A 22,696-nucleotide genomic window follows, 5' to 3' on the forward strand; every position below is an offset into this window, starting at 1 on the left:
CTGCCTCCTTTTTTAAAAAATGAATCAACCCTTCTCACTCCATAAGATGAGGCATATGATGAGAGGTAAACTGGGTGGGACTTTAACGTCTGGTCTATGAATTTTGCATTAGCGAATGGCACAATATAAGATTGAGGTTGATCTGAATGGATTTTTTTTGTAAAGCAACAGTTTGTGGTATTGCAAACCTGAAGTTCAGGCTGCCCTAGTCCACTGACCAAACACAGAGAGCTCATTAGCAGCAGACAATTTGTAGTTCTCCAGCTGCACTCTATTCTGATTGGAAGGGCTGAGATTATAACAATAACATTTACTGGATGAATTGATAGTTTCACCAACGTTGAAGCGTCAGGGTCTGATTCAGCCTGAATTTGCCCTGGAACATTTTAGGCAGAAATTTCAGACAAAATGTGATCAGGTGGTTCAGCAATACCAACGTAACAAACTGTGTAGCTCCCAGATAATGACGACAGAACGTGTTGGAAATACTCAGCGTGTCTGGCAGCCTCTGTGGAGAGAGAAAGAGAGTTAATGTTCTGAGTCGAATGTGACTCTTCTCCAGAACTGTCAGTTCCGAACTCAGTTCTGAAGAAGAGTCACAATTTGACTCGAAATGTTAACTCCGTTTCTCTCACCACAGAGGCTGCCAGACGCGTTGTGTATTTCCAGCGCTTTCTGTTGTTATTTTAGGTTTCCAGCATCTACAGTATTTTGCTTTCATTTGAATGTGCAATTCCCAGGGTGGTTGTAACAAAGGTACTTATATGGAAAACTATGATAATGCATTATGAAATTGTATGATTAAATCCCCTAATGTATGCCCAAGGCTGTCAAATAAAATTTAGCCAAACTGGAAAATGCTAAGACAATAAAGGTAAAAGTGTCTGAGTTACGGTGGCAGTTTGATCCAAATAAAGTATCTTCAGCTAATACTTTGACATTATAAAAGTTTATACTTAGAAAATGCATTTGACTGGCATTTGGTGAAAAGTATACCTGTGTGACATTTGGAATTCCGAACAGAAAGCCTACGACACAGACACCCAACACCACAAACTCTTTCCTTTTCAAACATTTCAGTAGCCAATCCCGGTGGGCATCCAATAGACTTGTCACCATCACATCGACCATAGCAAACTGTAAAACAAGGGAGAAAAAGAAGACACGTGTGAAATAATTGCATCGATGAATCCCTGACTTCCTCTGGAATGTTACATGTTCCTTAAATAAAACCCGAACGCCATATAATAAATCCCAACACCAAATAAAACTCAATTAAGTACAATTTGCTCAGTAGAAATATAAAATAAGTAGGCTATTACCCAAAATTGAAAGGCACAGAATCCCTATTTAAAATTTTAAGCCAAGCAGATCCCCTTTACTTTCAAAGGGCCCGCACCCGAGACACAATCCCCACCCTGTGCCTTTCCCCACCATGGGCTTGCTGTGCAGCCCCAGTGGTGGAATTTTATGGCCCCGTTGTGGCAGGGGCAAGCCCGGGAAATGTGGCGAGCTGTTCAAAAGTCCATTGGCTTTGGCGGGACTGGAAAATTCCGCTGGTGGGAGGGGCCCAGTATTTGTGTTTTTTAATTAAACGAAACTTATTTTTCTTTGTGTTTTAGATTTGGTGCCAAGCTTAGTAATAGTATTATCATTCAGAGTCCTGCTGATTTGCCTACTTGCTGTGCTGCTCAATCTATTAAATGCATTTTTTTCATTACAAAGAAATAAACTGCTCTGTATGTAAGATTTAAAAAAATCTATCTTATAAGAGAAAGGCTTATGGTGTGATGATAATTTAGTGAATGCCTTTATTGGATGGAACAAAACAAAGAGAGTCGAGAGTCATCTATAACTGAGTGCAATCACCAAGGAGCAGATCATGGATTTAATAGTCTATGCATGTGTTATTATTAAAAGCTGGGAAGAAGTGAAAAAACTGGTGGGTGATACACAATTAGCTTCTGAGTTAGGCACAGAAAGGTCACTAGACAGACTTCTTAGTTGGATTGAAAAAAGCTTCAAAGTAAAACTGAGCAAAGTGGATGTGACCAAAATTGTGTATTTTTTGATATTTGCCTCTTTAACATTTAATCATTGCACAGAGAATTCAGCAGTCTCTGAAAGCCCATCCTAATGCAAAGTTGCAAAGGTTGTTAGTCTCCCTGATAAGAGGTACAGTATGGAAACGAGTCACCTGGGCATCGTCCATACAAACTGAAGGGTCCAGCTCAGGATGTTACAACACCCCAAATAATTATTACTTGACGTTTAGAACATTTAATATATTTAAGATCGACAGCGCAATTTTGGTTCAGTGTTTATGTGACAGAATTTTAAAATTTGAATGGCTAGTTATTTAAAATCCAGTTTGCCTAGGAGACTCTTTTCAAGGATGTAAAAGAAACAATTCTTTTTCATCAAGGTTAGTTATCAGGTTTTCTTAAAGAAGGCAGGTATGTAATTGGAAGTTCTTTTGAGGATGGTAGGTAAGAATCTCATGAGGAGACAATTTGAAAATCTCAAAAGATATGGATTAATATTCCTAAAGCATCACTATGTGCATTTAAAGGTCATTTCTAAAAGATTAAATTAATTTCTAATGTTAAAAGAAGAAAAAAAAAATTACATTTAGATAACACCTTTCACAACTTCAGAATGTCCCAATTTGCTTTACAGTCAATTAAGTACTTTTAAAGTTTAATCACTGTTATAATACAGGGAACTACAGCAGCAAATATGTGAACAGCAAGATCCCACAATGCACAATAAAATAAATGACCAAATAATTTATTTTAGTGCCCTCTGTTGAGGAGTACACACTGGCCATCACACTGAGAAAACACCCCCGCTCTTCTTCAATTACTGCAATGGGATTTGTTGCATGCACCTGAGTAAGCAGCCAGGGTTTAACATCTAACCCATGTGGTGATATCTCTAGTACCGCACTGAAGTGTCAGCTTAGTGTCACAAAACTATCATATTTTTCATAATAGTATTGTGGGATATTGTAAGGTAGGCTTATGTGTGTGTATGTGGCTGATTTAATTGAATCTGTATTGAGATCAGTTCGCTTTTGCAGAAGCCTGCTGTTCAAGTAACCAAAGTTGTGTTAAAAGCCTTTGGAATTTCACTGTCGAGTGGATGCTTGTGCTAACCTTGCTGGATTGCCTATCTAAATTTAAAATCTATTTTGGACTGTTGCGTTAAAGGGTGTGTGTAGTTGGGAGTCAGGTTAATTAGGAATTTTGGGATTTGTTATAATATTAAATAACATTGTAACTGTAATCTTGTGTATGTGTTTTAATTCTTTTCTTTTGTTAATAAATGTTTTAACTTATATTTTTAAAATCTCTAAACGTGTTAGTGGTTTCATTACTTCTGAATTCAGTGCACAAACATCATAATAAATACAAATTGCAAAACCATTGTGATAGCAGAGCCAAGTTTCCCTTGTGGATTTGGTCAGCCTGGCAAATATCATAACATTAGATTATGCCCTGGAGTGGAACTTGAACCTATAACCTTCTAATCCAGATGTGTGAGGGTTATTATGGCTAACAGTAAGACTGAAAAATAGTCTAACCATCTACGAAATGAGGCACAAGAGAGTAAGACTGAGAGTGGCACTGCTTGGCCTTTTACTTCTGGTATTGGGATTCTCACATGACTCATGGATAATGGTTTTTTTATCTGCCTGGTCGGTGATCCTACAAGTTTGGGGAATTACTCATTCAATAGTTGGTGAACATAGGCCCTTCCCTCATAATTGACGGGCAGTGGTGCATGATTACATTGTAATCTTTTTATTATTTTTGTTTCTTGGTGGGTTGGTTAAGATATGTGTTTCTGTAAATATTCAATTATAATCATTGTTAGATTACTTGTTCTTTATGAGTTGTTCAATGAATTTGTTTTAGCTATTGAGCTGGTGGCAGCTGAACTGTTTCTTTTACATTACGATTCACTAGGCAAAAGTGAGCCGCAATCCCATGTTTAACTCAATTACTTGCAGCTTTTTTGTGTAAATCAACACACTAATGCTTAGATATGTTTAAAGAAATTATGCATTATCTGTTTGAGAAGTTACATGAAGTTATGATTTATATTGGGCAGAAATACTTCCTTGATTTCAGCATTTATATGGTCAGGTCTATTTGAATTTTCTACTGTTGAGAGAGAAGATAATTTATTTTACACTCCAAATATAATTTGACTGTGTTTATATAATTTCAGGAACTGGGTGGAGAGTGGTTGGGGGAGGTGGGCGGTGTTGTGGGTTGGTGTGGTACTGTGTATGAGACAATGGTCTGAATTGTTAATGTGGTGAGAAAGTGTAATATCACTGCAGGATTGTAGGTGATGTCTTCAGGCCAGTTGCTGCTAGTGTCTGCTGGACAATTTTTCTTCAGACCTTTTGATGGATTCAGAATTTGTTCACAGTGCGGATTTTTTTTTAGCAATCGTCACCTCCTTGTATGTAGACTCATAGACGTTTAAAGCACAGAAAGAGGCCATTCGGCCCATTGTGTCTGTGCCGGTCAACAAGGATCTGACTACACTATTCCCATTTTCCAGCGCTTGGCCCATAGTCCTGAAGGCTATGGCAATGCAAGTGAATATCTAAATACTTCTTAAATGTTACAAGAGTTTCTGACTCAACCACCCTTTAAGGCAGTGAGTTCCAGACTCCCACCACCCGCTGGGTGAAAACATTTCTCCTTAACTCCCCTCTTTGCCTTCTATCTCTTACCTTAAAACTATGCCCCCTGGTTATTGACCCATCTACTAATGGAAAATGTGCCTTCCTATCCATCCTACTTATGCCCCTAATAATCTTATACATGTCTATCAGGTTCCCTCTCAACCTTCGCTGCTCCAAGGAAAACAACCCTAGGCTATCCAATCTTTCCTCATAGTTCAGACCCTTCAGCCCAGGCAGCATCCTGGTAAATCTCCTCTGCATCCTCTCCAGTGCAATCACATCCTTCCTATAATGTAGTGACCAGAACTGCACGCAGTACTCCAGCTGTGGCCTAACCAGTATTTTATACAGTTCCAGCATAACCTCCCTGTCTTGATTTCTATGCCTCGGCTAATAGAGGCAAGTATCCCAGGAAGGTAGAGAAAGTTTAACAACACTGGATATAAACTTGCAATTCTCTGCTGCAGCTGCCATGCCTCCTCAGTCATCACTGTATCCTGAAGTTGCCAATGTTTTATAATGACTTACCTCACTGTCAAGCCCCAAAAGCAGCAGCATAATGAAAAACAGCACTGCCCACAGAGGAGAAACTGGCATCGTAATAAAGGCTTCTGGGTAAACCACAAACACCAATCCTGGTCCTGCAAGGTTAAGAACCTTTGTATAAGTTACCTACTGCAGTGATAATACCACATGAAACAATTGGAATAAGGAAAAAAATTATTTGCCTCCAAAATACGTAATTTTTTGCTGCAACTTTTTTTCTCACCAATTTTCTCCGTCTTTCATCCTTTCCTATTGAAGGTGTTGATATCTTCTGGGCACAGCTCTATCAACAGCTATTAATCTTAACCAGACACTGGGAGTTGACAAACTACTTGACTATAAGGAAGTCACAGCCAGGCCCATTCCTCTCCTCATCCAACACCCACAAAAATACGTGAGCTGCTGGATAGTGTGCAAGGACCATAGCTGAGATTCTTTCCTCTAACTCAGAGGCCAACTATAGTATTTCTACTGTCTTGCCCAAGATCAACTCATTCAATACAGACTAGAATTCAAACTCAACCCTCCTTCATTATTTGAAGGTGCTGAGACATCTTGCCAGAAACACTAGCACTTTTATTTTTAATGCCTTCTGTACTGCAACATGCTGCAGCATCCATGCCATCTTCCCCATCCCTACAACCATGGTAAGGTGAAAATATTGGACGTTTACTTGCACATATTTCTGGTTAAAGCATGTCACCAGAATTTGGGATCTTAATTTTCTTTCAGGAGCAAGAAATAGGTGTTGGGACTGGGTCCCGAACTTACCCCAGGGGAGAAACAGTGACTCTTTTGGCTTTTGACCGGGGTTTCTCCTTAATTGGCACAGAGTTGGGTTCCCTGTCCAATTAAGGGCAACAGGCAGGTCCTTGAAGCTGGAGGATCAATCAGAGGCCTTCCAACATCAGAGGAGCATCCATAAAAGGAACATGAATACGCCCTCTCGCCAATTCGTTTAAAGGTTTAAAAAAAAACAGAAAAAGCAGCTGGGCCACCACTGCGGTGTGGCACAGGCTGGTGGAATCCCACCAAAAGGCGGCCTTTCACTGTATCCCCACCCAGGCGGGGAGATTTGGGCCTGCCTGGAGCACTGGCACTCGGCCTGTCACTTCACGCCAACCTCCAGGCATTCAAACTGCCCGCTGTCATGTCAGGAAACCCATGGATAACCCCACAAGTTTAACAAGGCTCTTAATGAGCCAAACTGGCTACCCGATTAATGGGGGCGGGGTGGTGGGGGGCAGGTGCCCTGCCTGAACCCGCATCGGAAAAATGTCCGGTGCCAGGAACAGGATTGGGAAATGGGCACACCAGCCGGCACTGGTATCTTTGGGCCCCGCCCACCTCCATCCCTGACCTCAGAAGGTCCAAAAATTCAGCCCCAAGTCTCAGTCAATTGCAGCTGCTTTTTGCATCTTTACATTCACTTACCATCTACAGCAATATCATCAATAGGGACTTTAATCATATGGGACATGTATCCAAATGCAGAGAAAATAACAAACCCAGAAAAGATACTTGTGGCTGCATTAGTCAATGAGATGGCCAATGTATCTCTGTGTGGAAATGAAAACATAATTACTAAATATTAATATGTAGCTGTAAGCAATTTGTTTACAAATTACTCAAATGTTTGAGAAGACTCATAATCAGACGAGTTTCCAATTCATAATAATTAACTCTTTGATTAAGTTCTATGTAATGATTTTCCTAGGCTCAATGCCCAGGGCATGACTATTGTGAGAAGTGCCCAGCAACACGTATACCATTCAATGATTCAAATTTTTCAATAAAAATAGATCTGTTAAAAAAAATACTCAGGAACAAAGATAGAGAGTAAGTTGTGAAAAGGATACAAGGAGTCTCCAAAGGGATATAGATAGGTTAAGTGATTGGGCAAAAATTTGGCAGTATATTGGTGGAGTATTTGGTGGAGTATAATGTGGGAGAATATGAACTTGTCCACTTTGGCAGGAAGAATAGAAACGTAGTATATTGCTTAAATAGAAAGTGATTGCAGAACTCTGAGGTACAGAGGGATCTGGGTGTCCTGGTACATGAATCATATAGTATGCAGGTACAACAAGTGATTAGGAAGGCAAATGGAATGTTGGCATTTATTGCAAGGGGAATGGAATATAAAAGTAGGGATGTTTTGCAACAGTTGTACAGAGTACAGAGTATTGGTGAGACCACATCTGGAGTACTTTGTAGAGTTTTGGTCTCCTTACATAATTGCATTAGAAGCAGTTCAGAGAAGATTCACTCAACTGATTCCTGGGTTGAGGGAGTTATCTTATGAGGAAAAGTTAGACAGGCTGGGCCTGGAGTTTAGAAGAATGAAAGGTGATCTTATTGAAACATAAGACCCTGAGGGGCTTGACAGAGTGGATGCTGAGAGGATGTTTCCCCTTGTGGGAAAGAATAGAATTCGGGGACACATTTTAAAGATAAGCAGTCTCCAACTTAAGACAGAGATGAGGAGAAATTTTTTCTCTCAGATGGTTGTGAGCTTGTGGAAGTCTCTTCCCCAGAGAACAGTAGAGGTAGGGTCATTGAATATTATTAACGTAGAGGTCGATAGATTTTTGACTAATAAGGGGTCAAAGGGTAAAGGAAGTAGGCAAGAAAGTAGTGTTGAGGCCACAGTTAGATCAGCCATGATATTATTGAATGGTGGAGGGTTAATTGGCCTACTCCTGCCCCTAATTTGTATGTTTGTATCTATAGAAAGATCCATCTTTGACTTTCTAGTATATTAGATTAAAAGAGGAGGCTAATAATGTTATAGAAAATAGTGGTAAGCCTGAGATTGGGAACATTTAGAAACCAGCAAAGGGTGACCAAAGAGTTGATAAAACAGAAAAAAATTAGAATATTATAATAAATTAGCCAGAATGTAAGTCAAGATCATTACAACTTTTACCAAGTATATAGAAAGGTGGAGAGTAGCTAAAGTTAACATTGGTCCCTTAGAGGCAGAGACAGGAGAAATTATCATGGGGAATGAGGAAATGGCAGATATGTTGAACAAATATTTTGGGGAGAATTTTCTCCCCGCTGGGCGGGCTGGGCAGGAGCGGGCGCCACCTGCGATCGGTTGCACGCTGCCATTTTAGGTGGGTGGACCAATTAAGGCCCGCCAAGCGTGACGCGCACCCGGAAGTGCTCAGCGCTACCTGTATGGGCGGTGGGAGGAGTCAAAGTCAGGGTCTGCGCTCTTTCGCGCATGCACGCAAAAGAGTGCAGAAATCTCCCTTAGGCAGCGCCGTGCCTCAGGGAGATTAAGAAAAGTCCTAAAGATGTGAAAAATAAAAAAATAAAATTATTCAGACATGTCCCCTCATGTGACATTGTCACATGAGCTGGGACAAGTTTATGAATTTACATGAAACATTTCATTAAATTAGTAAACCCTTCATTAAACCTCATCCCGCCCATGGATGAGGTTCCATGAAAAATGCGGAGGCCGCCTGGGCTCTTCGCCTGCCCACCAACCTTAAGGTTGGACAGGCAGCCCAGATAAGTACTTCAATTAGTTGATTAATGGCCTTAATAGGCCTTTGACAGTTCGGCGGGCACGCAGCTGACTCCAGTGCCCGCCGGCCGAACTGAAGATTGGAATGACGCGCGGTGACATCGGGACGCACACCCGACATCACTGCGTGTCATTCTACGTGTCGGCATGCAGGGCCCACTCCCACATGCCGACCAGAAGAATCTGCTTTTTGTGTTTCTAGACACAGTAGAAGACACAAATTATATACCAGAGATAGAGACTAACCAAGGGGCTAATAGATGTGAGGGAATATCAGCAGAGAAAAAGTATTAGAGAAACTTGAGTGTCTAAAATATGACAAGTCCCTCGGACCTGATGGCCTACATCATAGTGTTCTAAAAGAAGTAGCTGTACAGGTAGTGGATACACTGGTCATAATTTTCCAAAATTATGTGGATTCTAGAATGGTTCCAGTGGAATGGAATTTTAACAAATGAAGCATCACTATTCCAGAAACTAGGGAGAGAGAAAACAGGGAAGTACAGGCTAGTTAGCTTGACAGCAGTCATTGAGAAAACGTTGCAATCTATCATGAAGGAAGTCTTAATCTTGAATTTAGAAAATCATAGTATCAGCAGACTGAGGCAACAATGTTTTGTGAAAGGGAAATCACATTTGACAAATTTATTGGAGTTAAAATTTTGAGAATGTAACTTATTAGGTAGATAAAGGGGAGACAGTAGATGTAGTTTACTTGGATTTCCAAAAGGCATTCAATAAGATGCAATGTAAAGGGTTAACATGCAAAAGGAGAGCTCATGGAGTTGGAGGTAACATATATGCATGGATAGAGATTGGTTAACAGACAGGAATCAGAGAGTAGGGATAAGTGGGGCATTTTCAAATAGGCGGCCTGTGTCTAGCGAAGTGCCGCAAGGATCAGTGCTGAGGCTTCAGTTATTACAATCAATATTAATGGCTTAGACAAAGAGACAGAGAATAATGTATCTAAGTTTGCTGATGATACAAATGTGAGAATGTAAGCTATGAGGAGGACACAAAGAATCTGTAAAGAAATGTAGACAGGTTAAGTGAGTGGGCAACAAGGTGGCAGATGATGTATGATGTGGACAACACTGAGGCTATTCACTTTGGTCGTAAAAATAGATAAGCAGAATATTTTTTAGAATGCATGGAATTTGCAAATGTTGATGTTCAGGGAGGCTTGGATGTATTCATACAAGGAACACAAAAATTTAACATGCAGGTACAGCAACCAATGAGGGAGGCAAATAGAATGAGGCCTTTATTGCAAAGGGGCTGGAGTGCAAGGACATTGTTGCTACAATTGCACAGGGCTTTGGTGAGACCTGGAGTACCGTGCGCTGTCTTGTTCTCCATGTCTAAGGAAGCATTATACTTGCCTCAGAGGCGGTAGTGAAGGGTTACTCATTTGGTTCCTGGGATAACAGCATTGCCCTATGATGACAGGGTGAGTAAATTGGGCCTATACTATCTGGAGTCTAGAAGAGTGAAAGGTGATCTCATTAAAACACACAAGATTTTGAAGAGGCTTGACAGGGCAGGCACTGAGAGGTTCCTTCCCCTGGCTGCAGAAGGTAGAACATGGGAACACAGTCTCAGGGCAGAATAGTCCGTGCCTGCTGGCGTCAAGCGTGTTCAGTGGTGTGAGTGGACAATATGGTGAGAAGGCCAAAAATCGGTTTTATGACGTCGTGATACTAGTTTGCGACTGTCCGCTCGACCCGCCAATGGCGGGCTGTGTTTCCTGCCATTGGACGTCAGGATCCTCACTGTAATACATCTGCATTTCATTATAAGCCAAGCCCGCCGGAATCATTCCCCAACACCCTCCCATCCTGCTGGATCGTCTGCCTGATCAAGCTGACGTGCTTTACAACAGCATATAACTCGGAGGTGAGTACACAGTAATGTTCCAGAGTGCTCGCCTGGGTCACCTGTTGGACTTCAAGGTTGAGGCACATTGGGAGTTGGCTGGGGGGGGGTGGTGAGGGCAAAGGGCAAAGGGCTGCCCTGCGGTTGAGGTGTGTTTGGGGGTGGGGGGTTGCATGGGCTGCCCTGTGAATGAGGCAACTTGGGGGTGGGGGGCAAGGGCTGCCCTGCGGTTGAGGGTTGCCCACAGGCACATGTGGGGTAGGGTGGATGAGGGGTGAGGGAAGCGGCCACGTATTAGGGACACTGCAGCTGAGACAGTTCAGGCGCAGGACATTGATATGATTGGAGTCGGGCCTCTAGCTTCTCTGCCCACTCAAACAACGCAGAGGCTTCAAAGTGCCATCAAGTGCTCCAGAGCTTTTCACCCCTTGGGCACAGACTGCAAACTAATGAGTGTTTTAGTGGACTGCGGAACAGTTGGATGACTGAGCACATTGTACAATCCCCTTGCTAAAGCTGGCCATGGAGCAGTCACTGCTGGAGTTGCTCACAGCCCCTTACAATGTCATCCCGGATTGGACCAGTCTCCCCCATGGTTCAAGCTAACTGTGCAGCCTTGCAGTGCGGGTTAGGAGAATGCCTGTGCCTGAGCTGAGAGCACAGCATGCAGTCCAGTGGGCAAAGCTGCTGCCAATCAGTCGGCTGGAGTGGGGCAGAGATGGGTGCGGTTTTGGGCAGCCATGCAGTGCACTAATCTCTGGCCATCCAAGTGGTGGCCGGCACTCTCTGGGATGCGTTAAGGGGCCTTCAGACTTAACCAAGAGAGGTTCTTTGTACACCCATGCTAACCCACGCATCTCTCTCTTTCATACTGCAGGAGGAGTACATCAGGATCACAGATCCTGGTGAACTAGCTGTATGCCTTGTAGTGTACAGAGAGTGAAGACGACTGAGAAGAGAGTGGTTGAGGCATCTGGCTGCGCAGAGGGAGGAGCAGCACCCTCAGGAAGAAGGGGCGGCTGGGGCTCCCACACGTGCTGCCTAAGAGCCACAGCAAGCTGTTGGTCAACCCTTAGCTAGACCCAGGGTTTATAGACGCTGTCTTTCATTCCGGCGAGATGACCAGTGTCACCGAAGACTGCGCATGTCTAGGGAGCTGGTTGGTCACAAGCCTCCACCCACAAATGCATCCATGAGGTCACGGAGGCCATCTTTGCGAGGGCACACAACTTTGTGCATTCTGCCCTGGACCAGAACAACCAGGATGCAAGAGTGATTGGATTTGCCCAGATCTCAGGTTTCCCACAGTTCCCTCGACATGCACAGTCTTTGGCGATAATGGTTCTCGGTTAAGTCTGAAGGCCCCTTAACGCATCCCAGAGAGTGCTGGCCACCACTTGGATGGCCAGAGTTTAGTGCGCTGCACGGCTGCCCGAAACCCCACCTTCCTCTGCCCCACTCCACCCGACCAATTGGCGGCAACTTTGCCCATTGGACTGCATGCTGTGCTCTCAGCTCAGGCGCAGCATTCTTCTAACCCACACTGCAAGGCTGCACTGTTAGCTTACACCATGGGGGTGACTGGTCCAAACTGGGATGACATTGCAAGGGGCTGTGAGCAACTCCACCAGTGACTGCTCCACAGCCAGCTTTAGCAAGGAGATTGTACAACGTGCCCAGTCATCCAACTGTTCTGCGGTCCACTAAAACACGGTGTATGAAGGGTGAAAACCTCTGGAGCACTTGGTGGCACTTTGATGCTTCTACGTTGCTTGAGTGGGTAGAGAAGCTAGAGGCCATTGACTGCACTCCTGTGGCGCTCAGATCTCCGTCGCAACTCGCGGTCAACTATGTCAACCTCAGGGGACTCTATTGGTTGAATGTACAGCTGGTGTGTGACCACCACAAATGCATCCTGCAGCTCTGCGCACGGTTTCCAGGCAGTGTCCTCGAATCCCACATTCTCAGTCGGTCACAGATCCCTGACATCTTTCAGAAGCTGCAAGGATGGCTCCTCGCAGACAAGGGTTACCCACAGAGGCCGTGGGTGACGACACCCGTGCAGCAGCCTCAGACTGCAGCAGAGTGAGGGTATAACGAGGCCCATGCTGTAACTCGCAACTTGGTGGAGCAAACCATCAGGATAGTGAAGATGAGATTCCAGTGCCTGGACCGGTCTGGTGGAGCTCTGCAATATAGTCCACAGAGAATGTCATGCATCATTGTCGCCTGCTGCGCCCTTTAAAACCTGGCACTGCAACGGGGAGAGGAGCTGGCTGAGGAGATGGAGGAGCTGCACATCTCCTCCGGTGAGGAAGATGCTGACGGGGATGAGGGTGAGGGGGTCCTCGAAGGCGATGGTGACGGGGGTAAGGCCCTCGCACTGGCTAGACAAGGCAGGCGCGCTCAGGTGGCCCTGATAGCTGCTAGATTTGTGGAGGATGATGACGACATGCAGTGAGGAGACACCATAGATCCTCACGTTGCGTCTGTGAGCGTTTGACTCCAGTCTGACTTAAGGAAGCACACATACCCTCTGTTATAATGCTCCTGTCATGGAGATGCAATGGAGGCCCTAATAATCACTCATTTGCAGGAGGATGATGATGACATGCTGTGAGGACACTCCATAGATCTTCACATAGCCTCTGAGAATGTCCAACTCTTGTCTGGCCGAGGGCAGCTCGCTTGCGCTCTGTGATCAGGATCATATCATAGAGATGCAGCCATGAAACTTTAAAAGCATCTGATCCTTTGTCTGCCTTCAGCACCTGACTCCTTCAGGAGCACAGCGTCACCGGTCACAGATGTTGAAGAGATGGGGGCCAGCCCCATCTTAAAGGTGCTGAGAATACACAGATAGAGTGACAGAACTCTGTGACACCTGCCCACAACATTCGGACAGCAATGACAAGCACCATTGAGGTGCAGGCATCAGGAATGTGTCCAGGGAGTGAGAGACTAGACCATCACTTTGGGCTGAAGGCTACACAAAGCACAGGGAAGAGACCCTGGGCTGAGACACCTGCCTTTATCTTGTGCAGAAAGGTTTCACATTTGAGTGACAAGAACACTGCTCATCAGAACAAGGAGCCATAGGCAGGGAGTTTATGACAATAGTGAACATTCTGTACAAATGATTAACACCCGTGCCCAGGCTGTTCAACCACATCTTCTTAACTTTCCTAACCCTGCCGCCCGGCCATCTACAGTGGAGGTGGTGGCAGCCTGCTGACTGCTACATCCTGTCTGTGATGACCTTGGCGGGCGTCCTCTGGAGGGCCGAGACCTGGAGGGCTCCGGCCTGCTTTCGGGGTCCTGCTGTGTGGCAGTGGCACCCTCCTCGGCCTGTGAAGCTGGAGTTGCTGAGGTCACAGGGAGAGGGGATTTGGATGGGCCGGCCGCTCCCGGAGTCACCTGGATGGATGGCCCTGGGGGGTACACCTGCTGATCCCCCTCCCTATGGGTGGCCAGGGGCCCCTGGCTGATGCCTTGAGGAGAAAGGGTAGCTGGAGTGAGATCAAACTGCCCCACACCCCTTTCATGTGCACATTGTTGGAGGCCAACTATGGCATTAGCAGTGGAGTTGAGCCCACGCAGCAATGCAGGAGTGACACACTGGACCAAGGTCTCCATGGTGGCCACCATCCTGCCAGTGTTGACCTCGGTGCGTTGGCATGCTGGCACTATCACCTCAGCCTGAAGGTGGACAGACTCCTCCATTGTGCCTTGCAATCGGAGGACATCCTGTCCTGATGTTTCCGAGCTTGCATTTGCGGCTCCAGCAACTGTGAAATGACCGAATCCAGAAGCTTTTCATCTGACTTGGATGCAGCAAATTTCTGGCCTCCAGCAGTTCTCTGAGTGTCGGACACCTGGGAAGTCCCTGCCGGCGCCTGCTGTGGGTCCGATAGTGTGATGTGCTCACCAGATTGTGATCCCGAGCCTACTCTAAAGCAAAGTCCCACCGAGTGTGTGTCTCTGCGCTGGTGGAGGGTGTGGTGAGCGCTGTGATGGGACTTCAGGGAGGGTGCCTCCAGATTCCTCTTCAGAGGTTTCTTCGGGGCTTCATTGGAGGCCCTGGGTCATGGACTCCGTCGGCTGTTTTCCAGATGTGCCTGCGGAAGCAAGGGGAGATAATTAGTGCATGGCAGTGGCCTGTGAAACAGGACACATCACTCACAGCATGGTTGTCTGATGGATGTTGCACTGCTGGATCCTCACTTGGTAGAGCACCACCGACGTCACCGTCAGCACAGGACTGGTCCAGATCGTCACAGGCCAGCTGGAAGGCTCTGGTTTCAAAGCCCGTGAGGCTCTTGATTTCAGGCATTCCTCCACTGGCCTGTGACCTCTCCCTCTTGTTGTGTGCCAGCTGGTCCTGCAGAATAGAGATGGAGAGAGTGTAAGCAGGATGCCTGCCAGGCCAGATGATAAGTATGCCTGGCCTGGCAGGCATCCTGCTTACACTTTTCCAGGTAATTCTGTTTTTGAGGACAATGATGGTGAGTGTGAGAGAGTGAATGGTGATGTCCTTTGAACCGGCAGTGAGTGAGGGCCCTGTGGATGTGTGATGTTTGTGAGTGTGTGAGCTGAGAGTGATGAGAAGAGTGACTTACCCTGGCGGAATGGAAAAGATCATTCATCCTCTTGTGGCACTGGGTGGCTGTCCTCTTTTGAGGGTGTTGGCGCTGACCACCGCTGCCACCGCCTCCCAAGCCGGATTAGTGATGTTGCTGCCCATCCAGAGCGGGGATGCAGGACATCATGTGTCCAAAAAGTGTTAGAGGGACGCATCACTGAACCTAGGGGTTGTAGTCTTTTTGTCTTTCAGAGCCATGTCATCTTTGCAGCAGTCGTGGGCTGGAAGCACTGAGATGTGTGCGCACGGCTACACTTTAAATATGGCACCCGGCGTGATGAAGCGGTGAGGTGAACGAGAGCCTGCCCGCCATGGAAATGGCGTGTTTCCTGGGAATGCATAATTAATGTGGCGGATCTGGGATGAAAAAGTGTGAAAAGCCGCCATTGCAGCTGGCGGGTAGAACGTTGTCTTACCCACCCGCTACTGCACTTAGTGCAAACCTGGGATGATTCTGCCCTCAGAATAAAGGGTTGATCATTTAGGGCTGAGATGAGGAGAAATTTCTTCATTCAGAATCTTTGAAATTCTCCAACCCAGAGGTTATGGATTCTCCATTGTTGACTATATTAAAGATTGAGATAAATGGACTTTTGGTTTCTCAGCGAATCAAAGGATTTGGGGAGCAGGTGAGAAAGTGAAGTTAAGGCTGAAGATCAGCCATGAATTTTTTGAATATCAGAGCAGACCCGAGGTGATATATGGTCCACTCCTGCTCCTATTTTTTATGTTCTTACGTTGTCCAGGAACATCTCTTGCCCAGAGAATGTCTCTTGCCCAGGGAAAGTGCCTGTTGCCCACAGGTGGAAAATTGACACTAGTAGATGTGAGAGAACTTTGATTAAACAGGCAAGTTTTTTTTATTAAGAAACCAAACCATTTACTAAGCTGAAGGGCTGAGACCAATAGTGCAGGCTAAAAAGAGTCAAAAAGAGAGATGAAATAAATTAGGAAGTAGCAATTAGGTGACACAAAGTTTGGGCTTTAGAAACTTGAAGATTCCAGGACAAGAAGGACTGAGGATATCAGAAATAATGAAGTTATAATGGCTCATTATTTCCTTAATCAATGATAGTCATTTTAGGGGCTTTCACATAATCCAAAAGATCACAAGGATAAATACAAATGAGGAAGGCCATTTGGCTGATCTTTCATAGAGAGCTTCAATGCATCCCATTACATTGTCTAACTGCTTTTTAATTAACTTCAGAGTTGTTGCCCTTTTGAAATTGCCATTTTCTAGTTTTCTATCTCTGTCCCCTTGTCCTTTAGTCATGGTTTAACGTAGGAACATAGGAGCAGGAGTAGGCCATTTCAGCCCATCAAGCCCGCTCTGCTATTCAATACGATCATGGCTGATCATCCATTTCAATTCCTTTTTCCCACACTATCCCCATATCCCTTTGTGTCATTGGTATTTAGAAATCTGTCAATCTCTGTTTTAAACATACTGTGACTGAGCTTCCACGGCCCTCTGGGGTAGAGAATTTCAAACATCCACAACCCTCTGAGAAAAAATAATTCTCCTCATCTCAGTCCTAAGTGGCTTCCACCTTATTTTGAAATTGTGCCCCCTGGTTCTAGACTCCCCAACCAGAGGAAACATCTTACCTGCATCTACCCTGTCTATCTCTTTAAGTATTTTATAGGTTTCAATGAGATCACCTCTCAGTCTTCAAAACTCTAGAGAAAACAGGCCTAGTTTTCCCAATCTCTCATTATAGGACAGTCCCGCCGTCCCAGGAATAAGTCTGGTGAACCTTTGCTGCACTCCCTCTATGACAATAATATCTTTCCTAAAGTAAGGAACCAAAACTGCACGCAGTACTTCAGATGCCATCTAATCAAGGTCTACACAATTGAAGCAAGACTTTGCTACTTCTGTACTCAAATCCCCTTGAGATAAAGGCTAACATACCATTAGCCTTCCTAATTGCTTGCTGCACCTGCATGTTAGCCTTCAGTGACTTATTGATGAGGGTACCCAGGTCCCTTTGTACATCTACACTTTCTAATTGCTCACCATTTAAGAAATACTCTGCACATCTGTTCCTCCTACCAAAGTGGATAACCTAACATTTTTCCACATTATGCTCCATCTGCCACGTTCTTGCCCACTCACTAAGTCTGTCCAAATCCTCCTGTAGCCGTTTTACATCTTCCTCACAACACACATTCCCACCTAGCTTTGTGTCATCTGCAAACTTGGAAACATTACAATTGGTCCCCACATCCAAATCATTGATATATATTGTGAACAGCTGGGGCCCAAGCACTGATCCTTACGGTGCCCCACTCGTTACAGCTTGCCAACACGAGAATGACCCGTTTATTCCTAATGTCTGTTTTCTGCCTGTTAACCAATCCTTAATCCATAGCAGTATATTACCTCCCATCCCGTGTGCTTTACTTTTTGCTAACCAACCTCCTGTGGTGGACTTTATCAAAAGTCTTCTGAAAATCCAAGTATACTACATCCCCTTTGTCCATGTTAGTAACATCCTCAAAAAACACCAACAGGTTTGTCAAACATGATTTCCCATTCGTAAATCCATGTTGACCATATCCAGTCAGATCATTATTATTTAAGTTTCCATTTACCACATCCTTTATAACAGCTTCCAGCATTTTCCCTACTACTGTTATAAGGCTTCCTCTCTCTCTCCCTTCTTAAATAGTGGGGTGAGATTTGCTACCTTCCAAACTGCAGGAACCATTCCAGAATCTATAGAATTTTGGAAGATTATCACCAATGCATCCTCTATCTCCATAGCTACATTTTTCAACACTCTGGGATGTAGAATATCTGGTCCTGGGGACTTATCAACCTTCGGTCCTATTAATTTCTCCAATACAACCTGCTTACTAATATTATTTTCCTTCAATTCCTCATTCTCCCTCGTCTCTTGGATCTCTAATTCTGGGAGATTTATTGTGTCTTCTTCAGTGAAGATAGGCACAAAGTAATCATTTAGCTTCTCTGCCATTTCTCTATCCCCCATTATAAATTCTCCTGATTCTGCCTGCAATGGATCTACTTAGATACTATTCAGATACCACTTACATATCGCTATAAAGTTCTGTCTAATTTATTTCTTTTCAAAGCCAGAGTTTCCTTATAACTCAGTCATCTAATACATGGCCTGTTACCATTCTCTGGGCTCTTTCTGGCACTTAAATGTTTTCCAAAGACCTTAACAGCCAGAACTGTATTCAAAATAGGAATCCAGATCATTTATCTGAATCATCAATGGTTGGGGCCCCAGTACCAGTACTTGGGGTACTCGACTCAATACATCTGCCCAGCCTGATCTTACTCCTTGGTCCATTGCTTTACACCTTTCAGCCAATTCCTAACACATTCCCAAGTTTGACCTAGAATACCCACTGGTTTATGCTGCACATCAGCTTTTCATGTGAAACATTAAATGTTTTCTGAAAGTTTAAATACCGTGGAGTAAAATTTGATCTTCATGGCATGGTAAAATAGGGCAAAGTTTCATAGTTTCATGCCTGACAAATCTGTTAGAATTCTTTGAGGAGGTAATGAGTAGGTTAGACAAAGGAGAGCCAATGGATGTTATCTACTTGGACTTCCAGAAGGCCTTTGACAAAGTGCCGCACAGGAGGCTGCTCAGTAAGATAAGAGCCCATGGTGTTAGAGGCAAGATACTAGCATGGATAGATTGGCTGTCTGGCAAGAGGCAGAGAGTGGGGATAAGGGGGTCCTTCTCAGGATGGCGGGCGGTGACTAGTGGAGTTCCGCAGGGGTCAGTGTTGGGACCACAACTTTTCACTTAATACATTAATGATCTAGATGAAGGAACTGAGGGCATTCTGGCTAAGTTTGCAGATGATACAAATATAGGTGGAGGGACAGGTAGTATTGAGGAGGCAGGGAGGCTGCAGAAGGATTTGGACAGGTTAGGAGAATTGGCAAAGAAGTGGCAGATGGAATACAATGTGGGGAAATGTGAGGTCATGCACTTTGGTAGGAAGAATAGAGCTATAGACCATTTTCTAAATGGGGAGAGAATTCAGAAATCTGGAGTGAAAAGGGACTTGGGAGTCCTAGTCCAGGATTCTCTTAAGGTTAACTTGCAGGTTGACGCGGTAGTTAGGTAGGCAAATGCAATGTTGGCATTTATTTCGAGAGGACTAGAATATAAAAGCAGGGATGTGCTGCTGAGGTTTTATAAGGCTCTGGTCAGACCACATTTAGAATATTGTGAGCAAGTTTGGGCCCCAAACCTCAGGAAGGATGATCTGGCTCTGGAGAGGGTCCAGAGGAGGTTCACGAGAATGATCCCAGGAATAAAAGGCTTAAGAGGAACGTTTGAGGACTCTGGGTCTATACTCGATGGAGTTTAGAAGGATGAGGGGGGATTTGATTGAAACTTACAGAATACTGAAAGGCCTGGATAGAGTGGACGTGGGGAAGATGTTTCCATTAGTAGGAGAGACTAGGACCTGAGAGCACAGAGTAAAGGGAAGACCTTTTAGAACAGAGATGAGGAGAAACTTCTTTAGCCAGAGAGTGGTGAATCTATGGAATTCATTGCCACAGAAGGCTGTGGAGGCCAGGTCACTGAGTGTATTTAAGACCGAGATAGATAGGTTCTTGATTGGTAAGGGGATCAAAGGTTATGGGGCGAAGGCGGGAGAATGGGGTTGAGAAACTTATCAGCCATGATTGAATGGTGGAGCAGACTCAATGGACCGAATGGCCTAATTTTTGCTCCTATGTCTTATGGTCTTATGGTCTTGTGGCCTAGGTGGTAATCTCATTGGACAGATAGCCCACTATTTATAGAACCTATCTGATTTATATTCTGTTGAAATCCTCCACTGTTTTTACGGGTGGCTGTTCTGCTGGTTACAGCCATAGGGTGGGAGATTTCCCATGAGGCAAAATTTTTAGCTCTGCGGGCGGGTGCGTGCCCGACCCACACGAGAGTGAAATGATGCGCGTTGATGTCAGGCGAGCGTCCCAACGCCAACGCGCAGTCGCGTGATATTTCGGTCAGCAGGCGTGCGAAGGAGTCGGCAGCACGCCCGCCGACAATTAAAAGGCTTATTAAGGCCATTAACAAGGCTATTGAAGGAAACGTTTCACTGCCCGTCCAACCTTAGTGTTGGCGGGCAGGCGAGAAGGCCAAGCGGCCTTTGCACTTTTTAGGAAACCTCATCCAAGAGTGGGATGAGGTATCCTAAAGCAAATAAAAATGAAAGTTTTAAAATTTTAATTAATAACATGTCCCTGTCACATGAGCGGGGACATGTTTTATTACATTTTTCAATTCTTTATTTTTTTTTTAAACTCTTCACCTCCCTGAGGCAGCTCTGTGACTCAGGCAGATTCTGAAGCGCGCAGTCACGTGCATGCGTGAAGTTCGCACTCACCCCATTCGCCCTCCTCCCCCTGCCCATACAGGTAGCGCTGAGTGTTGCCACTTGCGTTTCACACTAGGTGGGCCTTAATTGGCCCACCAGCGTGAAATCGCCTTCTGGCCTCGATCGCGGGCGGCGGGCAGCTTCCCGACTGCCCCTGCCCGCCCCTGCCAAGACTGCCCGACAAGGGCTAAAAGTCTGCCCATGGAAATTCAGCCTGCTACGTTGCACTAGTAGAGCTGCCAGTCCACCATTTATAAAACACATTTAAAATAATAACAGAATAGGATAATGATACAGGATTTCAGATTGGCTTCATTAGTTGAGCTATACTAATAATTATTGGTAAATCCCAGCGCACTCATAAAGGCAAGAATAAACAAAAATACTTAAGAATATTGTTGTCGAACTTGTTGTAACTCGACATGGAAATCAGTGAACCAAAGCCAATGCCAATGGAATTGAAGACCTGGACAGCAGCATATACCCATACCTGAGAATAAAATAAAGACAATGACACTGAGCAAATGTGTGAGTCTGAGGACAATAGCCATGCAGCATTCTGGGTAAGGTAATAGGGAGGGGCCTTTTTTACCCTGATCATTGTCATACAATTGTGATAGGTTGCTGGCCGTTACATTGAACCAGCTGCAAGTACAAAATGACCGACTTTAAAAGTTCATAATTTCAAAGAAAACCAGATCCTCTACAACTGCTACCCCCACCCCCTCAATTTTCTCCCCACTTGTCCGAAGGTACAGATGTTTAGGCTGGACCACAATTCTATTGGTGCCAGTTGTGTTCCAGCACCTAACTCAAGTGTCCATTCTTCGAGTTAATGCTTAGCTCTGAGTGTAGATGGATTATTTAACCTTGAAAGCCCCATAATCCAACATCCACATCAATGTAATTTCAAAAAGGGACTGAAGGGATAACAATCAGCAATGCGAGCCCTATAAATTTTTTCCCTAAATTTATACACTGGAACACAAAAATTAAAAATTAAAAATTTCCCCACCACAATGTAAATACAATAATAAATCTTTGGAGAGTTAAATTGCATGGTACAGAAGCCTGCAAATTTTTTAAAAGCCTTACGTTCTAAGTGAAATTGGAAGCTGAAATCATATAATTTGCCATTCTAGAAATCTCTGTGCACAGTTACAAACTAGACCACAGAGGGAGAGAAATTGTTCATGCTGATATTTTGTTGAGAAATACTTTTAACACTGTAGGTAATGTACGTCCTGTTGCTTAAGTACAGAAAAATTACTAAAAGTAGAATATAACAACCTGATTGACAGGAAGGAAATGTCAAAATCTGTGGAACCAGAGGATCTCTTAGTACTGGAATGTGAGACCAGCCAGGTGATTGACACAGTGGTGTACTGTCTTGATGGGGTAAGCTGTGAAATTGCTTTTTAAAATTTATTCATGGAATGTGGGCTTCGCTGGCCAGGCCAGCATTTATTGCCCATCCCTAGATGCCCTTGAGAAGGTGATGGTGAGTTGCCTTCTTGAACCGCTGCAGTCCATGTGGTGTAGGTACACCCACAGTACTGTTAGGAAGGGGGTTCCAGGATTTTGATCCAGCAACAGTGAAGGAATGGCAATATATTTCCAAGTCAGGATGGTGTGGTGAGTGACTTGGAGGGGAACTTCCAGGCGGTGGTGTTCCCATCTATCTGCTGTCCTTGTCCTTCTAGGTGGTAGTGGTCATGGGTTTCGAAGGTGCTGTCAAAGGAACCTTGGCAAATTCCTGCAGTATATCTTGTAGATGGTACACACTGCTGCTCCTGTGCATTGGTGGTGGAGGGAGTGAATGTTTGTGGGTGTGGTGCCAATCAAGCAGGCTGCTTTGTCCTGGACGGAGTCAAGTTTCTTGAGTGTTGTGGGAGCTGCACTCATCCAGGCGAGTGGGGAGTATTCCATCACACTCCTGACTTGTGCCTTGTAGATGGTGGATAGGCTTTGGGGAGCCCAGCAATTACAC

General features: G+C 44.7%; 1 protein-coding gene across 1 annotated transcript in view; it reads right to left on the minus strand.

Annotated features, from left to right (window-relative positions):
• LOC144684618 (sodium- and chloride-dependent GABA transporter 1) overlaps nt 1–22,696 on the minus strand; it is a 138,582-nt gene that overhangs the window by 23,665 nt on the left and 92,221 nt on the right. Inside the window, exons 6-9 of the mRNA XM_078548628.1 lie at nt 21,093–21,196; nt 6,686–6,810; nt 5,234–5,346; nt 997–1,137 (exon numbers count right to left, since the gene is read on the minus strand). Of these exons, the coding sequence (XP_078404754.1) occupies nt 997–1,137; nt 5,234–5,346; nt 6,686–6,810; nt 21,093–21,196 (483 nt within the window). The remainder of the gene's footprint in view (nt 1–996; nt 1,138–5,233; nt 5,347–6,685; nt 6,811–21,092; nt 21,197–22,696) is intronic.

This window comes from Cetorhinus maximus, chromosome 9 (genome assembly GCF_964194155.1).
Source record: "Cetorhinus maximus chromosome 9, sCetMax3.hap1.1, whole genome shotgun sequence".
NCBI classification, from domain to species: domain Eukaryota; kingdom Metazoa; phylum Chordata; class Chondrichthyes; order Lamniformes; family Cetorhinidae; genus Cetorhinus; species Cetorhinus maximus.